Genomic DNA, 12,905 nt, shown 5'->3' with positions numbered 1-12,905 from the left:
TTTATTAAAATGTTGTGTTTTTTACAACAAAAACTAATTTAATATTTTTTATGTTTTTTCTAATTTTAGAAAGAAGACAAATAAATAATTTAAATTGGACCTTATAAACCTTAACAGATTGGACCCCCCCTACAACGGAAATTGGACACAAACAAATATTTGCCCGGAAATTGGAAAAGAAACACAACACTAAACTAAATAAATGAAAAATAATTAGAAAAAAAATAGTTCCTGTTTATTAACTAACTAACTAAAGAATCTTTTTGAAAAATAAAAAAATACACTACGCAGTACTACCCTTAACATACCTACATATATAAATACACTACATTTTAAACAACAAATTACTTCTAGACAGATGCCGGCAATCTCCTAGAATGCCAACTACCAAACAAACTATCGAATAATTTATATCTTAAATCCCTTAGATATACAAACAAACAAACTAACTAAAATTCATTATTATAACAACTTTACTTCTTGTCTTCTCAATACAAAACCATATTCATTCATTTTATACAAATCATTCATTATTAGCCACTTAATTTATAACAAAATATGTACCACAAAAATTATCTTTTTAGCTAAAGAAAGTCTAATCAGTTTAAACATTTCTATATTTATAGTACATATATGTTTTATTCCCACTTTCTTAGATAATTTCATTTCATTTTTAAATTTAAATTTACGATTATATATATTAGGCCGTTACTTAAAAACAAAACAAAACAAAACGAAAAGAGGAAAATCAAACAAAACATTTGTTTTCTTATAATTTAATTTATTTATGATGTACTTAATTAAGTCTATAAAATATTTTAAGTATTTAATTATAAAAAATAATCAGGTTTTTGTTTTTATTTTTATTTTTTTTTAAATAACCATAATAATTTTAAAATAATATTTTTGCATTTTATTTGTGAATTTTACCACCTCATTATTTTTTATAATTTCAAACACAATTTGTACGCTACTAAATAATTGTGTGTTTTATTAAGTATTTTAGTATTTTTTTTTCCTCTAATTATGTAATTGATTATAGTTTTATTTTATTATTTTATAGTTTCTTTATGAAATTTTTTTAACAAATTTTTCTAAAGTACTGTGCATGACAGTATTTTATTTTTTTGTGTTTTATTTTATTTTACACTGAACTGATTTGTCTTATATTCTTTTTTAAATGTTTATTTTTATGATTTTATTATAATAACTTTTTTTATTTGAATTTGTATTTTTTAATAACTTATAATTAGCTACAAATAAATAAATTTAGTCGTAATAAATTCATGTTGGATAAATTCAAACAAAACATACAAAAAAAATAAATAAATAAATATATATCTAAAAAAAACAAAAAAAAAAAAATATATAATAAAAATTTACAATTGGGTAACAAATATTTATATAAAATAAGTTAAAGAAATTTGTTTCATTTCATAGATTTCGTTACCGATTTGCTAGAAGATGATCGAGATTTGTTTGCAAGAGATACAAGAAGATCTTCAAAAGAAGATATGGCTAGCCTTGAACTAAAGTGGATAGTTTTAAAGAAAATAGTTTAAAAATAAATCACCAACTGCTCGATTCACTTGTTTCAACAAAAAATTTTTGAAAATGTTTCCAAAATCTCAAAAAAACATGTAGTTTTAAGTTTTTACCAAATTTACCACACTTAACTTACATATTGGTTTTTTAAATATGAAAAAAAATTTTTGCCACGACCACTTCGAGAAGAGCCATTAAATAAATAATTCCTAGTGGAACCAAAAATATAGAAATAATTATGCATTGATTCAAAAGCCCTATTCCTACAGCTTTATATGACATCAATTTTATGAAAATATCTCAATTCATTTAAAAACTATAGACGTTTAAAGAAAATAGTTACTAAAAATTCACCAAGCGCCTTTGAATTTTAACTGCCAGACTAAAATCTCTATATATTTGTCATTTATAAAGAGATGAGTTTCAAATTAAACACACAACTAAATAAAATGTTGTGCTTTCAGAATGTGAATCATTTTATGAGACAAGCCCTCTGTGAGTCGAGATATTAGGTTAGATATAACATTTCAATATATTTTTCTATGTGGGCGTGGTAGTCGGCTAATAATTGTATACGTTTTAAAAAATACAATTTCCCCTCTTTCATTTGCCACTAGCTTCATGGAAATATCTGAATTAGTTTGGAAGTTATACGACTTTAAAGAAAATATTTTCAAAACCATTCTCCTACTACTCGATTATGTTCTCCTGGTGCATGACCAAATTTTTACAGAACGTAAAAAAATCTCAAAAATATTTGAAAATTTTAATTATTTACAAAAATTGCTGTATCTTCTTTATTTGTAAAGCTAAGATATTCAAATTTAGTATACAGGTCAAGAAATTGTTGGTCTTTGTAAATATTTGAACAATTTTGTGCCACGCCCCTACGAGAAAAGATATTAGGGCGTAAATTATATTTAAGCAAATTGCCCTAACAAACGATTTTGCACCATATCGAAAGTTAAGTTTCCGCTCTTCTATACGATACCAATTTAATGAAAATATCTCAATTCTTTTGGAAGTTATAAGGATTCAAAGAAAATAGTTACGAATCCAAATCCACCAAACACCTTTGAATTTCAACATTCATAGACTAATCTTTATAAATTAATTGTTTATAAAAATATAACTTTAAAATTTAACATAATACTAAACAAAATGTTGTATATTCAGAATGTGAAACATTTTTTGAGGTAAGTCCTCTGTGAGTCAAAATATTAGGTTAGATATAACATTTCATTAAATTTATCTATGAGGGCGTGGCAGTGGGCAAATAATTTTAAGTTTATCAAAAAATACAATTTCCCTTCTTTCATTTGTCATTCGTTTCATGTAAATATCTCAATTCGTTTGGAAGTTATACGTGTTTATAGAAAATATTTTCAAAACCATTCTCCTACTACTAGATCATGTTCACCTGGTACATGACCAAATTTTTACAGAATGTAAAAAAAAATCTAGAAAATTTGTTTGACATTTTTAATTATTTACAAAAGTCGCTGTATGTTCCTTATTTATAAAGCTAAGGTTTTCAAATTTCACATACAGATCAAGAAGTGATTGCTGTTTTTAATTATTAAGAAAATTTTGTGCCACGCCCACTTCGACAAAAGATATTAGGGCGTAAATTATATTTAAGCAAATTGCCCTAAATTGATATGGCTGTGAACAAACGATTTGGCACCATATCGAAAGTTAAGTTTCCGCTCTTCTATACGATACCAATTTAATGAAAATATCTCAATTCCTTTGGAAGTTATAAGGATTCAAAGAAAATAGTTACGAATCCAAATCCACCAAACACCTTTGAATTTTAACATTCGTACACTAATCTTTATAAATTAATTGTTTATAAAGATATAATTTTCAAATTTAACATACAACTAAACAAACTACTGTACATTCAGAATGTGAAACATTTTTTGAGGAAAGTCCTCTGTCAGTCAAGATATTGGTTAATTTGATGATGCACATTTTACTCCGCAATATCTCCTTCATCAGTAGGCGTGGCAACATTTTTTTTTCCAGATTTGGAAAGTGCAATATTTTATTGGCTTATGTACCAAATTTTAAAAACATAGCTTTAAAAATAAAGCAGATATAAAGATTTTAACAAAAACATAAAAATATCATCATGCATTTTGGAGATTTTTTACATTTGTTTGAAAAATTTGGTCATGTACCAGGTGAACATAATCGAGTAGTAGGCGAATGGTTTTGAAAATATTTTCTATAAACACGTATAACTTCCAAACTAATTGAGATATTTTCTTGAAACTAGTGGCAAATGAAATAGGGGAAATTGTAGTTTTTAAAACGTATAAAATTATTTGCCCACTGCCACGCCCACATATAACAATTTATAGAAATGTAATATCCAATCTAATATCTTGACTCACAGAGGGCGTATCTTAAAAGTTGTTTCACATTCTGAATGTACAACATCTTGTTTAGTTGTATGTTAAATTTCAAAGTTATATCTTTATAAACAATAAATTTATAAAGATTAGTCTATGAATGTTAAAATTTAAAGATGTTTGGTGGATTTGGATTCGTAACTACTTTCTTTAAATCTTTATAACTTCCAAAGTAATTGAGATAACTTCATTAAATTGGTGTGGTACAAAAGGGCGGAAACAGAACTTTCGATATGGAGTAAAATCATTTATTCAGAGCCATATCTATTTAGGGCAATTTGCTAATATATAATTTACGCCCTAATATATTTTCTCGTAGTGGGCGTGGCACAAAAGTTTCTAAACAATTAAAAAGAGCAATAATTTCTTGATCTGTATGTGAAATTTGAAAAACTTAGATTTACAAATAAAGAAAATATAGCGATTTTTGTAAATAATTAAAAATTTTAAATATTTCGGAAAATTTTTACATTTTGTTGAAAAATTTGGTCATGTACCAGGTGAACATAATCGAGTAGTAGGAGAATGGCTTTGAAAATATTTTCTATAAACATGTATAACTTCCAAACTAATTGAGATATTTTCATGAAACTAGTGGCAAATGAAAGAGGGGAAATTGTATTTTTTAAAACGTATTAAATAATTTGCCCACTGCCACGCCTACATATAGCAATTTATAGAAATGTTATATCTAATCTAATATCTTGACTTACAGAAGGCGTGTCTCAAAAGTTGTTTCACATTCTGAATTTACAACATTTTGTTTAGTTGTATGTCAAATTTGAAAGTTATATCTTGATAAACAATTAAATTATTAAGATTAGTCTATGTATGTTAAAATGAAAAGTTGTTTGGTGGATTTGGATTCGTAACTATTTTCTTTAAATCCTTATAACTTCCAAACTAATTGAGAAATTTGCATTAAATTGGTATCGTACAAAAGGACGGAAGCTGAACTTTCGATATGAAGTAAAATCGTTGGTTCACAACCAAATCAATTTAGGGCAATTTGCTAAAATATAATTTACACCCTAATATCTTTTGTCATAGTGGGCGTGGCACACAACTTTACAAATAATTAAAAAGAGCAACAATTTCTTGCCTTGTATGCTGAATTTGAAAACCTTAGCTTTACAAATAATGAATATACAGCGATTTTTGTAAATAATACAAAATTTCAAATATTTTAGATTTTTTTACATTCTGTAAAAATTTGTCATGTACTAGGTGAACATAATCGAGTAGTAGGTGAATGGTTTTGAAAATATTTTCTTTAAACACGTATAACTTCCAAACTAATTGAGAAATTTTCATGAAACTAGTGGCAAATGAAAGAGGGGAAATTGTATATTTTGATAGACGTAGCTTTTTTTGCCCATTGCCACGCCCACATATAGCAATTTATAGAAATGTTATATCTAACCTAATATCTTGACTTACAGAAGGCGTGTCTCAAAAGTTGTTTCACATTCTGAATGTACAACATTTTGTTTAGTTGTATGTCAAATTTGAAAGTTATATCTTGATAAACAATTAAATTATTAATATTAGTCTATGTATGTTAAAATGAAAAGTTGTTTGGTGGATTTGGATTCGTAACTATTTTCTTTAAATCTTTATAATTTCCAAACGAATTGAGATATTTTCATTAAATTGGTATCGTACAAAAGGGCGGAAGCAGAACTTTCGATATAGAGTAAAATCTTTGGTTCACAACCACTTCAATTTAGGGAAATTTTTTAAAATATAATTTACGCCCTAATATCTTTTATCGTAGTAGGCGTGGCATAAAATTTAACAAATATTTAAAAAGTCAAATAATTTCTTGATATGTATGTTAAATTTGAAGACCTTAGCTTTAAAAATAAAGAAAATACAACGATTTATGTAAATAATTAAAAATTTTAAATATTTTGGAAATTTTTTACATTTTGTTGAAAAATTTGGTCATGTACCAGGTGAACATAATCGAGTAGTAGGTGATTTGTTTTGAAAATATTTTCTTTAAAGTCGTATAACTTCCAAACGAATTGAGATATTTACATGAAACTAGTGGCAAATGAAAGAGGGATAATAGTATTTTTTGATAGACGTAGAATTATTTGCCCCTGCCACGCCCACATATAACAATTTATGGATATGTTATATCTAACCTAATATCTTGACTCACAGAAGGCGTGTCTCAAAAGTTGTTTCACATTCTGAAAGCACAACATTTTATTTAGTTGTGTATTAAATTTGAAAATCATATCTTTATAAATGACAAATATATAGAGATTTTAGTCTGGCAGTTAAAATTCAAAGTAGCTTGGTGGATTTTTGGTGACTGTTTTCTTTAAACGTCTATAATTTTTAAACGAATTGAGATATTTTCATAAAATTAATGGTATATAAAGAAGTAGGAATAGGGATATTGAATCATAGCATAATTATTTCAATATGTTCGCTTTCTGAGTCGACTAAACAGTGTCCGTCCGTATGGTTGGCTGTTCATATAAACCTTGTGCGCTAAGTATCATTTCACCTAGCCCTAGCGGTCATAAATATTTTATTTATTTCGCTGAAAACATTTAGATATACTTACCAGAACTTATTTGAAATCAAAATAATTTACATACATTCTTATATTACGTTTTTTTTTGCCAAAAAATATTAACAACTTTTATTAATTTATATATTACGTTTTTGTTTTTGCATCAATCTTTACATGATAATTGCATATAATAGTAATAGTAAGAATAATAATAATAATATTAAATACATGTTAATGACTACATTTAATAAAAATAAAAACTATTCTATGTTTGCATTGTATGTAAGTAAATATGTATGTATATGAATGTAAAATATACGTATTTGAAAAGTAAAAACTATAAAAATTGTATGTATTAAAATACTTAATGTATGAATGCAAACATTTAACAAATTGCTATGATTTTTTATTTTATATCATGCTGTTCTTTTATAGAAAATATATATATGGTTTGTTTAAAAATCTACATATAAATACTACACTTACATTTATTAATTTATTAAACAATCAAGATCATAAAAATAAAAAAAAATCAAACAAAACATTAATAAAAATTCTAGCTAAAATAGTTTAAAAGAAAAAACATACAATAATAAAAGTAGTTATAGAAAACTTATTCATAAAAATTTCCCAAGGAATGACTAAATTTGATAATGACTTGTGGAATGTTTTGTTTTTTTTTTGCTAATTTCTTTTGAAAAAGATAAATACTTTTATTATTAATTAATTATTATCATTTTAATGCGAACAGTTAATTGTTTAAACAATAACGAATGTAGGTACATACGTTTCACTTTACTATGACGGAGGACGGGTAATAATTATTGTTTTTTTTCTATTTAACAAATGTTTAATGTGTTTTTTTTAAGTAGAACCAAATACTGCATTGTAATATATAAAAATTTAGTCATTCTTTTCATTTATAATTATTTTTCTTTAATAATTATATATATTCCTTTTAAAAATTCCATTATTTTCATTTTAAATGTCAAACAAACATTATCAAACATATTGGATGACTCGTTAATGAAATATGGGGGGAATTTTTGAATAAAAAATAAATAATAATTATTGGCAAAGTGAAAATGTCAAATATACTATGAGATAATTATTTCATTTCTCTTTTGTAAGCAGAACTTTAAAAGAATTTATTAATTTATTAGTTAATTAAATAGGACATGCTATTAACTTAACAACTTAGGAAAATGTTTTAAAATTTAAAATAATCTCATTCACGATTTACGATTCATGGAATCAGTGACAAATGAACTATTTTGGTAACCGCTTCTCTGGTTGAAAGTAGTGATTCTAAAATATTTCTATAGTTTTTCAGTTCTAGACTAATTCTAGCTAGATATTTAATTATAGATCATAAAACAGTTTCGGAACTATCAGGAAACCAGTAAGAAATCTTGTATTTCTGTAATAAAATCTTTTCTAGAAACTAGTTGAATGAATGAGTCTGAATAGACAAGAAGGTTGCCCTCGTGCCTAAAAGGTAACATTTTCATAGGGGCAATAGAGCAAAAACATGACATTTTTTTAAAAAAATATTCAAGCATCGATATTTTTAGAAGTTTTAGGAGTCTATTTTTACATGTAATTCCGCCATTTATAAAAATAGCAGTCATTGCGAAACAAAAATTCTTTCTCTTTTTGAAAATAATTTGTTTGAGTTGTGTTGTAGAAGAAGGAAATATTTTTACGGTGCTAAGAAAAGGAAAGCAATAATATTAATTGTTTTTTAGAAAAATACTAGTTAACCGCTAACAGTTTTGTCTTTTATTTCAGAAAAAAGGGAAAAGGTCAGAAAAAGGGAAATTGTATAAAATTGCCGGGTATAGGGGAAGTAAAAGATGGGCAAAAATTTTGAATTTTAGAAGCTGACATTTCTGGCAAAGAACAGATTAACCGTTCACAGTTTTGATATTTTTTTTTATATAATAACATAAAAAGGGTAAAAGGCAGAAAAAGGGCAACATTGTTGAAAGATAATGTTTGCATTAATTCTACTCTCAATATCAAAAGAGCAAATTAATCTCTCTTTGCATTTTTATAATGGCATTTAGAGAAAAGAACAAGTTAACCGTTCACAGTTTTGTAATTACTCAGAAAATACTACAAAAAGGGTAAAAGGGCAATATTTTTGAAAGAGAACACCAACATTAATGTGCTTGCAACTCTCAATGACAAGGAATGGCAACGATTTTACACTCATTGCATTTTTATGCTGGCATTTCTAAAAAAGAATAATTCAACCGTTAACAGTTTTGTTTTTATTCAGAATATAATTCCCAAAAAGGGCAACTTTTTTTTTAAAGAGAATACCTCTATTAATGTTTACAAGTTGCTAGTCTCAATACAAATGAGGGAAGTTAAAAGAAGGGCATGCAATATTGCATGCAATGCAAAAAGTCAGAAAAAGGGCAACATTGTTGAGAGAGAACGCCACCGTTAATTCGCAAAGGGCAGAGAAAGTGCAATTTTTTGAAAGATAAAACTTGCTAATGTAAATAACAAGAAGGGAAATCAAAAGAAGATAAAGTTAACAGCTTTGTCAGTTTTGGGCAGAAAAACTGCACATGTTTTGAAATAAGACACTTAATTTAATGTTTAAGGTTGCTACTCTCAATGCCAAGGAGAGAAGGCAAAAATGTAGCACTGATGGCCCTTTTTATGATGATATTTTGTAGATAAGAACAAGTTAGCTGTCCAGTTTTGTATTTTATTCAGAAAATCACAAAAAAGGGAAAAATTAATAAAATTTTTGAAATAGCTTGCTGCTCTTAGTATTTTTTGTTAGTATTTGGAAAAGCTTTATCTAATGTTTAGTAATGAACTAAATCTGTGTAAAAATATTCCTCAAATTATGAAGGCTTAGCCCCAGTTTTCAGATTCCAAACGAAAAATTTTTTTTTTATCAAAATTATGTTAAAAACTTAGTGTTTTTCATACACAAGTTTTCAAATGATTTCTTCGTTTGGAATACCTAAACAGTACCTCGTTTCTGTGGAGGATGTGAGAAATGTTTAAGGGCCTAATTCAGAAATACAACTGTTAAAATAATTTTACATTTTTTTTAATGAATAACAATCAAAAATTATTTGAAGACAGAGTTTTGTTCATACAAAAATTGGAAAATTGTTTAACGGTCGTGTTTCTAAATCAGCCCCTAATTCGAAATATTTGTAAGATCATCCTATGGCCGAATTATCATATTCGATATGGAGTAAAATTGATCGTAATTTTCTTATCGAAATATTCGGTTCCTTACTTTTGTATTTTTTGTTTAGTTTTTATATCGACGATTATTTTTTTCATTTTATTCGATTCGAAAACTTTTCACAAGTTATAGCAGAAACGAATTACAGGGCTTTTACAACTTTTTTCTTCTTCAAAAAAAAAAAAAATTTTTTATATATGCTGGCTATTAATAATTATTTTAAATTTAAAACAAATCCAAACAGCCTTATCAATGTCTACGTCAAAATTCACCCCAAAGATCAATTACAACGGAATCAGTATTGGAATTTTGTAAAACCAACAAAAAATTAATAAAAAATACTCACTATCATTGTCATTGAATAAGTGAATGAAATAGCAGAAAATAGAAATTATTTTAGTTCGAATCAAACTAAATAATGACGGAAATTTTACAATTTTGAAAAAAAATCTTTGGGTGGATTTCAAATGGAACTAAGATGTTTGTAATTTTCAGTTGTAGGGATTTAAATGTTTATACTTGTTCTTCGTATTCGTATAAACATTCCGGAAACATTGTTTAGTCAAATTAAGAACATTGTAATCAGTTTTAGTTTTAATCTGTGTAATAATGATGATTTATTACGAACTACAAATAAAATATTCTTAGTGGCTTACGTGACTTTTGAATTTGTTCCAATTAATACGTTTGATTAATTGTTTTTTGTTTTAACTATATTTAAGTTTTTATTATAATTTTTATTAAATCGTTTTATAATCCTTATTTAGGATGAATTTTTAAGGAAATAGTTTTTGAAATTGGAAATATATGTAGGTGAACATGGCAATATTGAACAGAATGTAATATAAACATGGACCATTTTATGAACTATATTGCTAGAGGAAACATAACGATTACAGAACTAGTTACAGGACTGGTGCCTTAGGAATAGAGATCGGCTGTAGTTCTAACATATATATATTTATATATTATGAAACGTTTGTCATTGGCTTTGGAAGAAATTCACACCTTAAAGACTCAAACAAGAGTAAACGTATTCCGTTTCCTTTCGGTTATTATAATAATGGTCACAAGTTTTAATTAATTGAAAATGTTTTTTACGAAATTATAATGAAATTTAGCTAAATTGTCAGTCAAGTTATTTTTTTAATTTCAACTTATATTGATATTATTTCTACAAAAACAAATAGAATAACTTTAGGTTACAAAATAACAAGTCATTGTAGAAATGAGGCCTACAGAAAAATATAGTTGAATTTGGTTACTGTAATTATTTAAAATTTTTTATAAATTTTTTAACAATATTATGTTTACTGCAACTATTTATATGATTACGGCAACCATAATATGTTTAAATTTACCATTCACATGATTGTTGCAATCATATATAAATTGTGGTAAAAAAATATATGTTTATGGCAATCATATTCATGATGAGAACAACATAATATGCTAAATCCTCCTTCATAAAAATGGTTGTCACAAACATATGCTTATTTACTACAATCATATATATGATTGCAACAATCATGTGAATCGTAACTTTAACATATTATGGTTATCGCAATCATATAAATAATTACAGTTGCCATAATATTGTTAGAAAACTTGTAAATATGTTGAAATGGTTACAGTAAACATGTACAACTATATTATTTTCTCAGCGTGTAATAGTCCTTTTTGAACTAGTTATGGGATTAGTATGCAGGGATTCGTTAAAATAAATCATTTTGAATACCTCATGAAAACTAAGTTTAATCCAAAGATACTTTATAAATTATTGATATAAAAAAGGTAAATAAAGGTTTTTAGGTGGTGCATTTAATATGGCGTTAATATCGGTTGAAAACGATTACAGTAGTGATGTAGTGGAAGCTATAGTGTAATCAATACTCAAAACATATTCAATACTTTAAGGGCCTGATTCAGAAACATGACATGAAAACAATATTGAAATTTTTGTATTAGAAACACTCAAAAATTATTTAAAAACTAAGCGTTTTTCATACAAAAAATATAAAATTGTTTTCCTGTCATGTTTCTGAATCAGGCCCTAAGAGTTATTATTTTTAAAAAGAAATGTGACATTTTTATTTAAAATTCAAGTATGAAAGAATCTCTTGAATTGAGTTTAAAAAATAATTTCTGAATATTTGATAACAGAAACTTTGATGTCATAAACCTAACTCAGTTGTCGAAAACCTAACAACACTCAGTTGCATGACGATATTGAGTAATTTTTATGTTTGAGTTTTTTTTTTCCTGGTTTCTGATCTATGGTTGAAAAGAAATACACACAGTTACTAAAGTATATGTACGATCGACTTTTTGGAACTTTTTTTCTTTTAAATCTATATATTTAAAAATACAAGCCCTAAATCATTCATTTACTGACTCATCAGTCATGAGTGAGTGAATGAATAAGTCAGGCCTTGTATTTTTATATATATAGAGATTTTTTAAAAAAGGCCCAAAAAGTCGATCTTACGTAACTGTGTGTAAATATTAATTCCTGTGTATTATTAATTATTAAAAAGTTTTAAAGTAAATATTAAAAACTAAAGCTACATTCTCATTGATCAAATATTTAAACAAAAACACATAACCTTAATTTTTAGCAAATATTTATTTGATCTTACATTACATTTGCAAGAGCAAACAACATCAAACAAAATAATAAAGACCTTTTACTGTGTTATTTTTAAAATTAAAGCCTGTTTAATTAAATAAATATGTATTTGTTCAAAGGAATTTTGTTTTGGTTTGTATTTTGTCAAATATTTCAATGTATCAATGAGAAGGAATCTTGAGTTTTAAAGAAAAATTTGTATTGATTTAGTTAGTATTGATTTTTATATGATTATTTAAAGTACCTCAAAACTTAACACTGGTAATTTTAATTAGTTTCGTTGACATTCGTGTTGTTAACAGGTAAATAACCGATCACAATCATGGTGGCTATGGGTAACGAGTACTGATTTATATACATACATATTTTGTTCTTTTTCATGTGTGATCTATGTTTAAAATGCTATATTTTGGATTCGGGATTGTGTTTTTTATATTTATTTTTGATTCAGAAACACCGAATGGAAAACAATTTTAAAATTTTTTTTTTATGAAAAACACTCAAAAATTATTTAAAAACTGAGTGATTTTCATACAAAACTATTAAAATTGTTTT

The 12,905-nt window shown here is 26.0% G+C and overlaps 1 protein-coding gene across 2 annotated transcripts in view; it reads left to right on the top strand.

Annotated features, from left to right (window-relative positions):
- ImpL2 (Ecdysone-inducible gene L2) overlaps window positions 1-455 on the top strand; it is a 65,829-nt gene extending 65,374 nt beyond the window's left edge. For both annotated transcript variants that reach the window (XM_065504265.1, XM_065504266.1), the window contains exon 4: window positions 70-455. In XM_065504265.1, coding sequence (XP_065360337.1) covers window positions 70-84 — 15 coding nt within the window. In that variant the 3' untranslated portion in view covers window positions 85-455. The remainder of the gene's footprint in view (window positions 1-69) is intronic.
- Window positions 456-12,905: the final 12,450 nt, after the last annotated feature.

The sequence above is a fragment of the Calliphora vicina genome, chromosome 3 (assembly GCF_958450345.1).
Source record: "Calliphora vicina chromosome 3, idCalVici1.1, whole genome shotgun sequence".
Classification (NCBI taxonomy): domain Eukaryota; kingdom Metazoa; phylum Arthropoda; class Insecta; order Diptera; family Calliphoridae; genus Calliphora; species Calliphora vicina.
The sequence above is the reverse complement of the archived record's forward strand: the minus strand, read 5'-3'. Positions and strand labels throughout refer to the sequence as shown.